The 18056-nt window shown below is 34.6% G+C and overlaps 1 protein-coding gene across 8 annotated transcripts in view; it reads left to right on the top strand.

Annotated features, from left to right (window-relative positions):
* Cnot2 (CCR4-NOT transcription complex subunit 2) overlaps positions 1-16747 on the top strand; it is a 110320-nt gene extending 93573 nt beyond the window's left edge. For all 8 annotated transcript variants that reach the window (XM_008830037.3, XM_008830035.3, XM_017797375.2 and 5 more), the window contains 7 exons: positions 634-754; positions 841-997; positions 4104-4165; positions 4252-4301; positions 6133-6233; positions 7970-8114; positions 15614-16747. In XM_008830037.3, the coding sequence (XP_008828259.1) occupies positions 634-754; positions 841-997; positions 4104-4165; positions 4252-4301; positions 6133-6233; positions 7970-8114; positions 15614-15700 (723 nt within the window). In that variant the 3' untranslated portion in view covers positions 15701-16747. The remainder of the gene's footprint in view (positions 1-633; positions 755-840; positions 998-4103; positions 4166-4251; positions 4302-6132; positions 6234-7969; positions 8115-15613) is intronic.
* Positions 16748-18056: the final 1309 nt, after the last annotated feature.

Genomic DNA, 18056 nt, shown 5'->3' on the forward strand with positions numbered 1-18056 from the left:
AAGGAGCTGTGTTTTTCTTGAGTAAGTTTTCTCCTTGAAGAATCTTTATACACATTTGATACCTGTGTTGATTCAGCCAACTCAGCTTCTTTCTAACTTAACAAATGTGTTTATTTCTTCTACAATTCACTGCACGTAGCTTTTTTTGTATGTATAATGGGAGTTTATATATTATTACGAGTAAATGGTAAAGAGAGATTGTTGAGTAAGAATTGAGTATGAATTTTAAAAGTTTGTACATTCCTAGTATACCTTGAAGGTTGCTTTGGTGATACTTTAATGCAATGTGTGTAATTACTCTTTTATAAAGAAGTCTTGAAGTGTGTCCCAAAGCACAAAACCCTGAGAAAGAGAAAGATAGTTTCATGTGTTTTTTTTTCTCTATGATTTAAGAGCTGAGATGAAGAATATTTTTTTCTAGATTTCTTGTTTAAATACTCAAATGTAGACTCTACAGAATCTTATTTGGTTACCATGAAACAATTATGGAAACTGAATTTTCATATAAAACTTGAAAAAACAGGTAATTACTACCCGTTTAAGTATAGTAAAAATGAATAGCAAGGTATTGATAAATTAGAATTTATGTTTTATATTTATGTTTTAATGCCATATTTAATTTTTTTATACTAGAATTTGAGTACATCTGGCAAAACAACTTCAAGTACAGATGGACCTAAATTTCCTGGAGATAAAAGTTCAACAACACAAAATAATAATCAGCAGAAAAAAGGGATCCAGGTGTTACCTGATGGTGGGACTCTAAATATATCAGTTATTATAAAGTACATTTTCCCTTCCGTTCTTCAAAATAAGAATAACTCTGTTTTTCTTAACCAGGTCGAGTTACTAACATTCCTCAAGGGATGGTGACGGACCAATTTGGAATGATTGGCCTGTTAACATTTATCAGGGCAGCAGAGACAGACCCAGGAATGGTACATCTTGCTTTAGGAAGTGACTTAACAACATTAGGCCTCAATCTGAACTCTCCTGAGTAAGTTTCTTCCTCCAAGTTTCTATTTAACACTTGTAGTATCCATGGATTCTCAAACTGTTACTTTTTCCTTTTTTCATTAGAAAGACAAAGTAGCCTGTGCCAACAGCATAGTCCTGTGCCAACAGTGTAGTCCTGTGCCACCCTGGCCAGCCTCAGACTTGTAGCTTTTAATCTCATATCATCAAATTCTGTCCTCTACTGCCTCTTGCTCTTGTCTTCTTACTCTTCAGGTCATTCCTTCTTCTATTAGCCCATAGATCACTATCACCAAGACATACTATTCTCTAAGAATGTGGATCTGGCCTCAAACCACACCTTCAGTCTTCTCATTGATTTTATCATTATTAGGAAGTGTAGTCTCTCTGATTTCAGCTCCTTGTTTCTCTGCTTTCTAACCGCCATTTTCCGTTTTGCTCCCTCTTAGTGCTGTGACTTTTATAATCATTCCATTCCATTGGAACTTTTCATCTATTCCTTAGTATTCCTATCTGTCTTCCTCTTTAATGAACTCACTTTATTCTCACCCATTAAATCTTACGATCAGTCATAATTATTCATTTATATAACTTCATACTTACAGATCTTAAAATCTGTGACCCGTGTTCTATCATTCCTGTCGTGCCTAATGAATTTGGCTACAGAAAAGCATACAACTTCATTATCTAGCCTTGCTTCATATTCATGGTGAGGAACTTCAAAGTTTTGGAGTCCTTACTTTTACTTGCATAATCATATCCAATATGCATAGTCCATTCAGTTTTTTTGTTGTTGTTGGCCTTATGTGTAATTATTATAAATTTCTTCCAAGCCATTAATACCTTTTCCTCCTGCTCTTGACTCTCAGATAATGACCCAGTTTTTATTTCTGTTTTACTAAGAAAGGAGCAAGCAAATAGAACATCAGCCCAGCCCATTCCTTCCACTCAATCTAATGACCACCATCTGAATCTAACTTAACTCTTACCATGATTTCTACTTAAAATTTCTTTAAAAACTCAAGAGTATGACTCTTAACTTTTCTCCTGCTAAGACTGGCATAAAATCTGTTTAGCACATAAAAGGCAAGCACCCTACACTGAGTTGCATCCCCAGTCCTTGGGTTTTGTTTTTATTTTTATTTTTTATGTGTATGTATTGCTTGTATGTATGTAAGTGTACCCATCCCATGCAGTGCCCATTGAGGCCAAAACAGGGTGTCATATCCCTTGGAACTGGAGTTAACAGATAGTTGTTAGCCACTTTGTGGTGCTGGGAACCGAACCCAGGTCCTCTGGAAGAGCAGCCAGTGCTTTTAACTGCTCTGCCATTTCTCCAGCCCCTAGGCCTTGGTCTTTTTGAGACATGATCTTGCTGGTATTTTTCAGGTTGGCTCATTAAATCCTCCTGTATCTGCTTAAGTGCTGGTATTACAGGCATGTGCACTCATCCATCCAACTCTTTAAGAATGTATGCATTCTAGGGCTGGAGAGATGGCTCAGCAGATAAGAACACTGGCTGTTCTTGCAGAAAACCCAGGTTTGAATCCCAACACCCATATGGCAGCTAACAGCTGTCTGTAACTCCAGTTCCAGGGGATCTGACAGCCTCTTCTGTCCTCCGCGGGCATTGCACGACACGGGTGCACTTATCTGCATGCAGGCAGTACACACATACACATAAAAAATAAAAAGAATGTATACATTCTACTGTGTCATTTCCAGTAGCGTACAAATGCACTGTTATTTTTCCTATCTTATACAGATGCTTTCTCTTGATACAACTTCCTATGAGTTAATGTCCTGTTTTTTTTTTTAATCCATTTTGAAGCAGAACATTTCAAAAGAACCATTCTGTTAAAGTTATTATAATTTGAGTTTTGCCTCTTCCACTCCACAAAACAATGCTCAGCAAGGTCATCAAATGACTTCCAGAATTCTCTCCTTAGCTTGAGATTTTTCAGATCTCATTGATCTCATTGACAGTTAAATATCTCTTGAATAATCTTGCCCAAACATACACTGTCTACCCTTTTTAAGTCTTAGACAATGCTTAGAGAAGCGTGACATCTCCCATAATTCTCTCCTCCTTTTCCTACCTCATGTGCAGTCTTCTAAAATGTATACAGAATCAAATCACATTCTCACTCATTTAAATTACTACCACTCTGATTTATTGCCTTAATATTCTATTAGTCAGGGGCTGGAGAGTTGGCTCAGTGGTTAAGTGCACTGACTGACTGCTCTTGCAATTCCCAGCACCCACATGGCGGCTACGAATTGTCCTTAACTCCATTTCCAGGGGAATCCAAAGCCCTCTTCTGACTGAGTGGCATTGCACTCACATACATGCAAGCAATACCCTCATACACATAAAATAAAAATAATAAATAAAATATTTTTAAAAATATTCTATTAGTCAACCAACTAGGTGTCCTTTGTTTTCTCCTTGCCCCCTTCTGTACAACTTCTGTGGTGCTCAGATAATCCTTTTTGAATGATTATCATTCTCTTACCCTTGAATCTTTAAGTTTGATATTGTCAAAATCTTACTTAAACTCAGCACCCTGTTTAAGTATGCACCCAATCTCACCTCTCCAATCCACCCTGAACAAATTATCTATTATGCTAATTCCTTGTCCTTTGTCTGTCATATAGTTAAACAGAAAGTAAGTTTTATGTTGTTAGCAATCTTTGTTTTGTTCACTTACTGTATTTGAAGTACCCAGAAAATCTGCTCTAGATCGTATAATAAGCACTCAAAGTAATATTTGGTGAATATGAAATTTTACTCCTAATAACTACTGGGAACAGTGTTCATGGGAAAATAATTTAATTGAAGGGCCATGTGTTGATGAATTTGAAGCATTCTTAGTTGAGTAGAACATTTAAATTGTGTACCTCATATATTTAATATACTGTCATCTCTATAGTGCATTGATGGAACACTGAAGGAAGCAATCTTGTTCTACTTTTTCTGCTTAAAGTCATAGTATACCCAGGAAGGGGAACTCTGGATGCTCATTTTGCATTTGAAGTCTGTTTTTACTTGTTTTCCTAAAATTAAATTAGAAACTATTTTTCTACTTTGTTCTTTAAAGTGGCTTCTTTTTTTACCTCTTTTTCAGAAATCTCTACCCTAAATTTGCATCACCCTGGGCATCTTCACCTTGTCGACCTCAAGACATAGGTAGGAGAGTCTATTTGTGTTCAATTTTTTTTAAAAGATGTTTTCTGAGAATCTATTAATAAGGCCTTTTTCATTTTATTGTGCAGACTTCCATGTTCCGTCTGAGTACTTAACGAACATTCACATTAGGGATAAGGTGAGTGTAGTTTATTATTCTGTTGAGTCACCGTGAACTTTAGCTGCTTTCCAGGTACCATTTTCAGTTCAGACAGCATAAAGTTTTAGCAGTGATCTCAGGGATACACTTTTTATAACCATTGGGTTACGTATAAGAATTTTATTTCTATTTTTGTTTATAGTGTTTTGATGATATTTAAACTCATATTTTTTAAACCAAACAATATTAGGACTGATCAAATATTTCCCATAATTAATAACTCTGTAACCATGACAAAATGTTTTTAATGGGACTTCACACACATTTTTTTAAAGCTATGACCTGGACACTTTGTCTTTTATCCTTTTCACTGTTTTAAGTGCCTACAATTCTAGTAACACAGTAATCATTACTAGATTACAGCTTTAATCTCTCTTTAAGAAAAGAAATGGCAAATGAATCTTGCTTTAGGGAAAACAAAGTTTGTTAGAAAAGATTATATAATAGAATTTAAATTTTTTTAAAAAATGTTTTATTCATTTTTATATTATGTGTATGAGTGTATTGCCTGCATGTATGTGAGTGCATCCGTGTCGTGCAGTGCTGCGGAGCTCAGAAGAGGGCTTCGGATTCCCTTGGAACTGGAGTTAAGGACGGTTTGCAGCTGCCGTGTGGTTGCTGGGAATCGAATCCGGGTCCTCTGCAAGAGCAGTCAGTGCTCTTAACCACTGAGCCATCTCTCCAGCCCCAATAGAATCTAAATTAAGTTAAAAATATATTTATGTAAATGTGGATATATACATAAATAAACAATATTCGGAGCAGGGGTTATATGATTGCATTAATACTATGTATGGGCAAACCCAGTTTTCTGTGTATGAGCTGAATAGATGGAAAGCAGGAATAACAATCTAACATCAAGGACTAGTGTTTTCCATTTGTGGATTCTGTGGTTTGCTGCCATCACTACTGTAGAATTCTTGGGCTCCAGTTACCTGAGTATTCCAGAACCTTTTCATAGACCAATTTGAGAAATACTGGAGAATATCTTAAAATGGCAACTGGCACTTGAATGGGGTGGGAAAGTAAATGGAGGGAAAAATGGTGATCAGATTATGTGTAAAAGTCAAATGAACATTTAGGTAAAGCCTCAGGTAAGTATTTTTGTTTGGAGTACTTTCAAGGTTTCTTTTAATGTGAGAATTTGAGATTACTGTGTTCATCCATAGTTTATAGTCTGGCAAGTTTTCTACCTTGTAGAGGCAAATGTGAAGATGTTATCTCTCAGGGATCCATTTAAAGAGCTGTGCCCATGATTTTTATACTTACCACCTGTGATAGGCTTGACACTGTAAGTCAGTTTGTGAATGGTTATGGATATATGTTCAGCTCACACTTAGAAAACTGTGTCTCTGGCACTCCACAGGATCCTTGCATATTCCGTCATTCATTTTATTTCAGTTACTTTTTTAGTAACTCTCATACCTGTTATTGTCTACATCTTACAGAATACTTGATGAATGTTAAATAACTTGGGCCTGATAGTATTAGTAAGCAACAAGATTAGGACTTGAATACAGTCCTAAGTCTCTGAGCATGTTGTTATGTCCTTGGAGCGAGATGATAAACATTTGGTTTTATTTAGAAGATTTTATTTATTTTCTCAATTAGTACGTCAAAAAAGTACTAGGAATTGTTAGATAATCTTAGTCATTTAAATGAAGAACCTTCTTTAGAATTATATCCACCTATCTGTATAACTATGTAACAGCAATTATCTTTTCTAAACTGAAATGTTTTTATCGTTCATTTTTACTATAGTGGTAGCAATTCTGTTATACATTTCAGAATAATTCATTTTCTTTTATAGCTGGCTGCAATAAAACTTGGCCGATATGGAGAAGACCTTCTCTTCTATCTCTATTACATGAATGGCGGAGATGTATTACAACTTTTAGCTGCAGTAGAGCTGTATGTTCTAAGTATTTTATCACTTTTTATTCTAGCATATCTTGAATAATCTGAATACTTTTCTGTTTTCTAAAGATGATGGCTGTAGGTTTTTTTGAAAAGATGATGGCTGTAGATTTTTTTGAATGAAGATCTTCAAAGAAATTTTAAGTCATTGACTGGGAAATGTAGCCCAGTAGTAGAGTATTTGCCTAGCATGTACTACATCTACGTTCATTCACCAAAACAAAACAACAAAAACACACATACATATACACCCATAATTATTATTATAAAGAAAAGAATTTAAATTATTTTTATATTTAGTAAAATAAATTTGACATGGAAAGCATATATTACGGCTTTGTCATCACTATTTAGATGTCATTTTTGAGACAGGCTCTCTCTGTAGCCTCAGCTGGCCTGGAGCTGGCTGTATAGACCAGGCTGGCCTCCATCTCAGAGATCCGCCTGCCCCTGCCTCCTGAGTGCTGGGATTAAAGGCCTGTGCCACCACACCCAGCGGAATTGAAATTTTCTATTGAAATTTTCTAAAATATGAATTATAAAATAGAACTCATGGTTGTGCTTGTTACTCTTTGTAGAACAATAAATTTTAATGATTAGATAGTGAATTTAACCATTTAATAAATGTCTGTTGATTATTATGTAGACAAAAGACAGTGTGTTTGTGTTGAAAATAAATTGTCTCTTATTTTTCAGAAGAGAGAATTTATTTTCCCCCATTTCTCCCTCATTTTTGTTTTTTAAAAAATTTTTATTTTTATTTTATGTGTATGAGTGTATTGCCTGCATGTATGTGAATGCACCCATGTCGTGCAGTGCCTTGGAGGTCAGAAGAGCGCTTCGGATTCCCCCTGGAACTGGAGTTAAGGACGGTTCGTAGCCACCATGTGGGTGCTGGGGATCGAACCCAGGTCCTCTGCAAGAGCAGTCAGTGCTCTTAACTGCTGAGCCATCTCTCCAGCCCCCTCCCTCATTTTTGTAAAGTGAGGATTAACACCTGTTCCTTTTAATTTAGTCACACACACACACACACATATAAAATTTATCCAATCACTCATCCATCTGTAATTGGCTTTTTGTCTCATCTCTCATTTGTGTCTGAAAACTACTGCACTGTGTTTGTAGGAAAGCATTTTAATTACATGAAGGTTGATTTTTGTGGGACATTTACTTTTTTTGGATGTTACTACCCCAGTGTATAAGTGTAATGTATAAATCCTCGGCTTGGGTTCTAATGGCATCCTTTCAGTTTTTGAGAGTTTGGGAACAGTATGACTGTATGACTTGAATTTTAAAAAATTATTTTCATCATAGCTATAAAACCATGTGAATTTAAATAGTCAATTCAAATTGACTTTGTACTTAAAAACAAATAATACACATATTTGAATTGTCGTTTTAATTACTATCCCAGTATCTGTTGATTACTCAATAGAGCAAGGAAGAAAGTTTCTAGAACATATTGTATCATTCTTTGATCTGCCCAGGTTTTATCCTATTACTCACACAACTTTTAAAATATTTGCCTACATAAAAAGTTTCTTCAGCTTAATAAATGCATGTGTATTAAAGAAATTTTCTCACTGTATTTGAATAAGGTTATATTCAATAACAGATTAAGAAGCCTCCATACATATTTCAGATACAGTTTTTCTAAGAAAAGTTTTGCAACACAATGTTCGACATGAGCCATAGGGAAATTAAACCTCTTTGTCTTTTAAAAATTGAAGTTTTAACCGTGACTGGAGATACCACAAAGAAGAGCGAGTATGGATCACCAGGGCGCCAGGCATGGAGCCGACAATGAAAACCAATACTTACGAGAGGGGGACGTACTACTTCTTTGACTGTCTTAACTGGAGGAAAGTAGCTAAGGTATACTTTTTTTCATGTGCAAAATGTATGAATCTAGACTTTTCAAAAAGTGTCCTTTGTTTATTAATATGTGACAATACATATGTTCCAGTATTGTGTCAGATCTTTGCCAAGCCTCTAACTTCTTGGCTTCATTTTACCTCTGTTAAAGTGTCCAAAAACACTTTATTTCGCTAGTAGGAAAACAATTAAACTTGGTAAGAGATATTTTATGATTTTGCTTAAGACTTTAACATTTGAAAATTTTTTGAGTACCAAATTATAAAATAAAGATATTCCCTTAAAATCCCAGTCATATAGTTCATCTTGTTAAACTTAACAAGGTGAGATGTTTTGTTTTGTTTTCCTGAAAATTTATAAAAGGCTCTTTACATTTCTCTGGAAAGATCACTGAGTATTTATTTGCAAATCATTTAATGGGGAAAAATTGCAAGCATTCGCCATTGAGTGTACCTCTGACTGCTGTGAAAATAGGAAAAATAGGCTGGGGGGAAGTTAACTTTTTTGTTTTATTTTTGTTTTGCAACTTTACCTCACAAAATAATCTTTTCTACAAAAATCACACCTTTTCCATTGCTGTAAAATTTCTCTGTCAGTGAATCTTTTACATCTGTGTCTAGTACCTTGTGTTTTACTTAGTCCACCTTGTGGTGATTATGACCCACGGTTAGTTTCATAGAATTCCAATATTTCCCTTGAGTATAGTTCCCATCATTGATTCATAGTATTGTCAAATCATGAATTAGTTTTATGTAAATTTAAACAGAAAAAAAGGTTTCTGATAAGTTAGTTCTTTGGGCATATTTTAGTTTGTTGTTTTGGTGTTATTTTTTGAATAGGCCTTGACTAAGCTGATAAAAAGTTTTACATTTTAAGAAGATAGTGTAAATGCCACCAGATACAAATCATAGGAAAGTTTGACATCCCAAGAATTCTTTAAAAGCTTAAGGAAATAGAAAAAGATAAGCCCAGTGAAAAAACAGAAGTTAAAAAAATTGGCTCAGTGGTAAAGAGCACTGACTGCTCTTGCAGCGGACCTGGGTTCAATTTCCAGCACCCACATGGTGGCTGCGAACCGTCCTTAACTCCAGTTCCAAGGGAATCCAAAGCCCTCTTCTGACCTCTGCAGCATTACACAACACGGGTGCACTCACATACATGCAGGCAATTCACTCATACACATAAAATAAAAATAATAAAATATTTTTTAAATGTGTTTTTATAAGTTTCTTGGTGATACATGAGATTACCACTTTGATTTATTTTCTTAGATTGTATTGGTTATTTCAACAGTTATAATTAACATAAATATCTTGGTATCAAAGAGTATATCCTTGACTTAACATTTTAAATGGAAGTACTTAGATAATATAAAATAGTAAGAGTGTTCTGTATTTTATCTGCTCCTTAAAGAGATAAGCCATAGCCTGTCTTTCTGGATTTGAATTTAACTCCTCTTTCTGATATGTATGCTTAGATCTTATGCAGATTTCTTTTTCATGTCTGTTTCCTTTTTTGCAAAATAGGTATCATGAAGATTAAATGAAATGACATATATGCACATACCCTGTGTGTACAGTATTTGGCATATGTTGGATATGTATGTGTTAGTAGTCCTGGTAGTTTTGTTTTTCCTACCATCATCATTATCATAATTTAATGCTATTTCTTCCAAACATGGAATGTTTGTAACTTACTGATTGTTAGTTAAGTCTGTGTTCTCCAACATTAGTTTATAAAAACAAATTACCTGAGAAACTTGTTAAAACAAATTACTGAGCCATACCTCTACTGTTTCTAATCTAGTCAAGTCTGTGGGCATAGACAGAGAATTTGTACTTCCAACAAGCTCCCAAGTTATTCCAGAATTGATGTTGGGCCTAGTCCAGGGCCAAACTTCCAAGTTAGATGATGCCATAGGAAAGAAAAAGTCTTTCAAGGAAAAACATTGTATCAGTAAATAACTGAAGGTTTCTTCTTTCAGGGAAGCTGTTCAATATTTTAAATTCCAAACACTTGCAAAATGGAATACATTTAAGCACTAGATAGCTATGTAATTACAGCTATACATGAGTTAGGAAATAACTGAAATGAGAAAATCACGCTTTGAGTTACATTCTCTTCATAATATAGAATATTCAGAAACAATATTCAGCTTTCTTACTTTCCCACAGAAGCAATTCCCAATGTAGGTAAATACTATTTTAAAGAAACTTTTATATATAATGCATTTATTAGTTTGCTTAATTTTACCCATTTCCTAGTATAGTTGAATATCTGTCATCACTTCTCTTTAGATTTCTTTTAAATCTACTTATTTTCATTTTATGTATATGGTGTTTTTCCTGAATGTAAGTGCATCCATGTTATACAATGCCCAGGGAGGCCAGAAGGAGGTGCTGGTTTCCTTGGAACTGGAGTTACGGTTACTAGCTGCAATGTGGTACTGAACCTGAGCCCTCTGAAGAGCAGCCAGTGCTCTTATCTCCTGAGCTATCTCTCCAGCTCCTGTCTTCACTTCCTAAAAAGATTTGCTGAGTCTTGGGAAAATTAAACTTCACAAGTAATATTGAATTATTTTTAAGAAATCTCTCCAAATAGTATGATGGCCACTTGTACTGGTACTCTTCACAATTATTTTCATAATGATGGAAACCAATCAGAATTGTTGGTTTCTACTAGGTATTAATGACTAACTTTAAAACTGCTTATGCTGAAATACAAATTCATGAACTTAAAAATTTTAAATTGTATCATATTCATAGAATACAACTTTATAATGACCATTTAAGGATGTAATCAGTGCTTTCCCAGAAAATTGCTTGTTTATTAAGATATTTTAGTTCTTATTAACAAATTTCATTAAAACTATAGAATATTCATTATCTGTCATGTCTTGTTTACTTGACAGTATACAAAGGAAGTGGAATTTACTGTTCATAAATTAATACTAAATAACTTCCCACATTGTAAGAAGGCTGTAGTATGAATTCGTTTGATAAATAATAGTGCAATGTTTATGTCATTATAAGGTACTGAACAAATCTAGATGGTAATCTATTATGTGTTCACAGTATATTGTATGAATCTTTCCAGTCACTTAATATTTTCAGGGAATTATAATGCTAAGTAAGAAATTGCTCAATAGATTATTTAAGTCAGAAGTATTTATTCCATAAGAAAGTTATGACCCTGAGTTCTAGGGTTCAATCCATTATTTACGTCTAGAATTTCCTATCGGTTAATACAACACATAAAACTTTGACGTTCTGCTGGGCATGGTGGCACTTGCTTTTAATCCCAGCACACAGGAAGCAGAGGCAGGCAGATCTCTGTGAGTTCAAGACCAGCCTGCTATAAATAACAAGTTCCAGGCCAGCTGGGGCTACAGGGAGACCCTGTTGCAAAAAAAAAAAAAAAAAATAGAAAGTTTGATGTTTTATTTGATTATTCTTTCAAGATAAGGCATAGTGTCCTAAGTGATTTTGATAGAGTTCACATATCCCATTAACTTAAGAATAAAGTAATTTATTCCCGTTAATTTTTTTTATTTTTTTTTATTATTTTTATTTTATGTGTATGAGTGTATTGCTTGCATGTATGAGGATGGTTCCTAGACACCATGCGGGTGCTGGGTATTGAACCCAGGTCCTCTGCAAGAGCAGTCAGTGCTCTTAACCGCTGAGCCATCTCTCCAGCCCCTCCCCTGTTAAATTTTAAGTGGTGGAGCCTTTCCTGTTATCTCTAGCTTTCTCAAGTTAACAGCTTCAAGTTTCAGCATTCTTTTAGCTTAATGTCACCTTCTAGGTGTAAGAGGATTTCTAAGGCTAAGTTTTTTTTAATGCTTGATATAAATGTGATTATTTTCATTAATTTTACTGGTACATATCAGTACATCATTATACATTAACTATACATAGTTTTCCTTAAAAATTATTTCAAAATCTTTCTAATAACTATTATTAGCTTGCTTTTCCTAAAGTTTAAGTATAAATTTATTGTAGTTAAGAGAAACTGATACTTTCTGTAATTAGTTCAGCAATGGCATTACTGTTGTGAATACTAATTTATCTGAATCCATTGTGTAAGTTCGATCTTGTTTAGGTAATTTTTTGAGAATATACATCCCAATTTATTTAATAGGAAAATTGGGTTATGAAAATGTTGCTTTGCAAGTATCTGGAACTCTTTCTAGCCCTTTTTTTTTAAAAAAATCATTATACTGGAATCTAAACATTTTTCATTAGAGACAAATATGTGCATAGACCTTTTAGTTCATAATTTTAAAATATACTTGAAAAACTTAAGTTCTGTTTCTAAAGCAAATAAAGCTTGTTTTTTATTAATTCATGAGTTGTTAATTATACTTTGGTTAAGGATCTTGCGCTATTCTAAGCATTAGGTGTGGTAGACAAATCTTACTTCATGCTCTTACATTCTGTTAAAGGTATAATGTATAATGTGTGTATATATATGTAAAACATCAACATGTAAAAGAGATGTTATTGATAATCAGATTAAATGTAGTTAGGAAACAAAGATACCAGTGATGGTTTTTTTTTAAGTTTTTAAGAAAAACAAAAATATAGAGAAGGTAGAAGATTAAATTATCAGTGGAAAACAAGATTTGATCTAATTTTTAATAACAATTGAAGATTTTTTTAATTATGAAGGTATTTTTGTCCCATAGATTTAAGCTGATTTTTAAATAATATGTAGAGGCAAATATATATATTGATGAATTTATTCTAGTTTAAGTTCTAATAATACGGTATAGTTTGCCAACGAATAAAATGCTGGAGTTGGTCATTTATCAAAATTACAGGTAGGCTTTCTGTAGAAACTTAAGATGCCATTTTGATTTCAAAAGTTTATTTTAAGGGGAAGATTTTTGTTAATTTGAAAATTCTACTTCAGCCAAATAATAAAATGATTTTAATTCCCAGTCATGAGTAGTGAAGGGGCAGTGGCAGCTGTCTAGTATAGCAGGGGAAGTGCAATGATTGGGATGGTGATTCTGATGCCTGTAAGCATATAACCCTTGTGCTTAGTTGCCAGAGTATGCCTTTATATACTTTTATCAAGGCACTTAATTTTTCAAAATTATTTTCGGATTAGGTGAGGTAAATTTATTTTGTGTCCTGGGTTAAAAGTACGTAAAAAATAAGCCGGGTGTGGTGGTGCACACCTTTAATCCCAGCACTCTGGAGGCAGAGGCAGGCGGATCTCTGTGAGTTCAAGGCCAGCCTGGACTACATAGTGGTTCCAGGACAGCTGGGGCTACAGGGAGACCCTGTCTCAAAAAGACCAAAATAAATAAATAAATAAAAAAGTACGTAAAAAATAAAGAACCCACTATGTGTTATACTAGAAAAGAGAGACCCTGCTAGGTTTGGATACTAGTCATTAGTGTGCCACTGTTGAAGAACGTAAGTTGCCTGTGAGCCCCGTTTTCTCTTGTGCAAAATAAAAATGCCTACTTCATAAGATGCATATAAAGAATAGAATTTTTTTTAATGCTAGAATAAAATTAGCTTTATCTTTAGTTTTGGTTCATACCAAGGTATCAAATTATACCTCATATATCTAATTGTTAATGTGATATCTTCAATTTTAAATACTTGGTTTGTTGGCTGAAAGTTTGGTCACAGAGGCCTAGGGTTTTCATTTTAATTCAATAATGGAAATATTCATTTAATTTGATGACAGAAACATCCATTATAGAGTCAGTTTGATGCCAGACGCAAGGTAAGATGTGATAGCCCATGGTTGCTAATGTTACTCGTTAGTTGAATATTCAATAGATTATGCATATTGAGTTCAGAATTTTTTATTGAATTTCTATTTCATACAGAACATCTTAAATCATCTTTATACCCCCTTCCCCACTGGCACCCTCCCATAGTCCTTTCCCCCCAACCCCCCCACAGGATTTCATGTATTCTGTCATCGATGTTAAGGCTTATCAAGTCAAGGTAGTGTCCCCAAATGTCCCTCAGTTCAAGTTCTCTCTCAGTGGATAAACTCGCACTGAGACTCATAATTTTATAAAGTGGGATTGTGAAATAATTTGTGCTAGTTAGATTCCAGTTATAGAATTGATAATTTTGGAGCATTCTTTTTTGTAATTACAGAGCATTTTGTTGGCTTTTTAAGTATACAGTTATTTTATGTTTATGTTCTTGATCTTGTGAAGGTATCATTCTTAAATTTTAAAACTTAGGTAACCAAGTGGTGGTACAAACCTGTAAACACAGTATTCCAGAGGCTGGGCAGGATTGTGAGTTTGAGGCCAGCCTGGGCAATATAGTGAATTCAAGGCCAGCCTAAGCATAGCAAGACCTTGTTTTAAGAAAAAAGAGGGTGGGGTAACAGTGGGTAAAGGTGTTTGCCAACAAGCTTGATGACCCTAAGTTCAGTCCCCAAGATACAAATGGTTAAAACAGAAAACCAATCCCTGAAGGTAATCCTCTGATCTCTACCTGTGCACCTTGAACGAATAGAATGTTTATTTTTAAATATAAGCAAAAACATAGTTACTGTAATATTTTGAAATTTTGATTTATAATCCAGTTAGTCTTCAGATATGCTTATACCAAAACTACTGTCTGGGTATTAAATGGTAGTTAAATGATCTTTCTTTAAGTCAAGAGTTTTGCATTTGTTTCATTGTTTTTGTCAGATTTTAGTGAGATTATAGAATAACCTTGCCTTTTAAAAATATTGTGATCAAGGTAAATGGGAGAGTGCTTCATTTTAAACTTCTCATGACTAAAAGGTCAATTTTTAGGTTTTAGTACTTCATTAAAATGGGCTTTATTTTAAATATCCTACACTTCTGATTTGCATTAGAGCTATCATAATTTCTCTATTTAAGTGAAAAGAGTGCACAGAATTTCCATAAATATACATTCTGAATTAGTCTGATTTAACATGCAGAAAGGCTGTACTTTTGTGGTCTTTTAGAGACAGGGTCTCCTTGCAGCCCCAGCTGGCCTGGAACTCACTATGTAGACCAGGCTCACCTTAAACTCACAGAGATCCGCCTGTCTCTGCCTCCCAAGTGTTGGGATTAAAGGCATGCGCCACTATTCCCAGCTGAAAGTCTATACTTTTGTACTTACTAGACAGTACAGTACATTACTTTTGTTCAAACTGTATTTTACTTAAAAGGGAACAGGCTATCTAAGTCTGTATATTCACTCAGAATAATTGTAATGGTTCATACAATAAATATAGTTTGGCAAAGAAATAATTCAACAGAGATGAAATTGGAATAAGCAAGGTGGCTTACTAGTAAAGGCACTTGCCAAGGAGACTGACAACCAGAATCTGATCCCTAGAACCCCAGTGGTGGAAGGAGAATCCCCCACTCCTGCAAGCTGTTCTCTCATTACCATACTGTGACACCTGCACATCCACATAATAATTAATGTTTTAGAAAAAATAGAGATGAAATCATTTAAATTCCTTTTTTTTTTTTTTTTTTTTTTTTGTAGGAGTTCCATCTGGAATATGACAAGTTAGAAGAACGGCCTCACCTGCCATCCACCTTCAATTACAACCCTGCTCAGCAAGCCTTCTAAAAAAGACTTCCCTTTTCTTGGGGTATGGCTGTCTCAGCACAATACTCAACATAACTGCAGAACTGATGTGGCTCAGGCACCCTGGTTTTAATTCCTTGAGGATCTGGCAATTGGCTTACGCAAAGGGTCACCATTTGAGGTCCTGCCTTACTAATTATGTGCTGCCCAACAACTAAATTTATAATTTGTTTTCTCTAGTTTGAGCCGGATCTGAATTTTTTCATTTTCTTTTTGCCAGCAGACAGACTTGGGTCTGTAAAAACAAGCAAGTACACTGACAGAAGTTTACCATTTAGTTTCTTAAATGTAAAAAAGAAAACCCACAGAAGGCTCAACAAAATTAGACCACAAAATTTGCATCATTCATTATAGCACTATTGGTAATAAAATAACAAATGTTTGTGCATTTTTATGTGAAGATCCTTCTCGTATTTCACTTGGAAAGATGAGCAAGGTCTGCTTCTTTCATTTTACTTCCCCTTCTGTTTTTGAAAGGCAGTTTCACCGAGCTTAATGCAAGAATATCTGACTGTTTAGAGAAAGATATTGCCACAATCTCTGGATGGTTTCCAGGGTTGTGTTATTACTGAGCTTCATCTTTCCAGAATGAGCAAAACACTGTCCAGTCTTTGTTACGATTTTGTAATAAATGTGTACATTTTTTTTAAATTTTTGGACATCACATGAATAAAGGTATGTATGTACGAATGTGTATATATTATATATATGACATCTATTTTGGAAAATGTTTGCCCTGCTGTACCTCATTTTTAGGAGGTGTGCATGGATGCAATATATGAAAATGGGACATTCTGGAACTGCTGGTCAGGGGACTTTGTCGCCCTGTGCACTAAAGGGCCAGATTTCAGCAGCCAAGGACATCCATACCCAAGTGAATGTGATGGGACTTACAGATGTGAACTGAGACAATTCACTCTGGCTGTGTGAACAGCAGCGTTTCATAGGAAGAGAACAAAGATCAATCTTGTATTTTCTGACCACATAAAGGCTTCTTCTCTTTGTAATAAAGTAGAAAAGCTCTCCTCACTGCAGTGTTGACTTTGATTTGAAATTGTGAAATTTCTTCTTCTACTTGAAAAATACAGAAAAAAACCCTCAGGTTTTACAAATACCATGAATGGTGTGACTAAATTTAAATGTCCTTTTTCAGCTGTCAACAAATAGTTTAATGAGTTCACAGTGAGACGTTTTACTTGTCAGTTAAAAATATATTCTCAGTATTAACCAGAAGAAAAATAAATCTTGAATAGAAATAAACATCCTGAACAGCCTTGGGACCCAGTCAGAAACTTTGGTGAAATATATGTGAGGAATTTCTTGGTAGACCTTTGATTTTTTTTTTTTTTTTTTTTTTTTTTTTTTTTTTTTTTTTACCTTCTTGAGACAGGGTCTCCCTGTAGCCCCAGCTGTCCTGGAACTCACTATGTAGACCAGGCTGGCCTTGACCTCACAGAGATCCACCTGCCTCTGCCTCCAGAGTGCTAGGATTAAAGGTGTGCGCCACCACGCCCAGCAGTTTGATTTATTTTGTCTTTATGAAGTAGTGCATAAATTCAGGTAAGCCAAAAAGTGAGGTGGGTAGGTGTTAACAACCTTCTCCCTGTTGGCCTGGATAGTTCATGTTTACAGATTACTGAATTCTTTTCTCATCTAAATAGAAATAGTGTATCCAAGATGTCCAAAGACTGAAGGAAGCTACCAGAAGAACAAGAAAGTAGGAAAACACCCATGAATTTTATGTTTAACCTATTTTCCTGTGCTAGTGAAAGTTCAGCTTTGAATAAATCATGTTTGAAAAGTAAGAATTTATGAAATTGCTGTGCCTATGTATCAGGAATGTACAGTAACTTGAAGTCTACCTTTCTGTCAGGTACCAATTACATGAAAATATCAAGATTTTTTTTTTTAAATATGGCAGAATTAAACTAAAGTATCACCTTAGTAGCAAAGATGACACTTGGGTAATTTTACTTTAAAGATGTGCCAAAAACCATGACAGAACCCTACTCTTTGATGTACACCAGAGTCGAATTCTTGAAATCAGTTTCTTTTAAAAAATAAAGAATACATCTTTTCAAAATACTTCACTTTTTTATATAAATGTAGCTTTTCCTACATTAACCATCAGCAACAGTTGGGAAGGAAAAAACATAATGGGAAGGGTGTGATTTTATTCTGTGGGCATAAAGTGTCAGCTGAAGCCTGCTCGTGATTGGTACCATATGTGTGATTTAAAAATCAGAATGACTCATGTCGTTTATTGTATTGGCTTCGTTTTTTTCTTAAAGGTCGTAGGTAGAAGTTTTAAGTGTATACTTTTCATTTTTCTGGGTTT

Source organism: Nannospalax galili, unplaced genomic scaffold, assembly GCF_000622305.1.
Source record: "Nannospalax galili isolate Female #2095 unplaced genomic scaffold, S.galili_v1.0 scaffold74, whole genome shotgun sequence".
NCBI classification, from domain to species: domain Eukaryota; kingdom Metazoa; phylum Chordata; class Mammalia; order Rodentia; family Spalacidae; genus Nannospalax; species Nannospalax galili.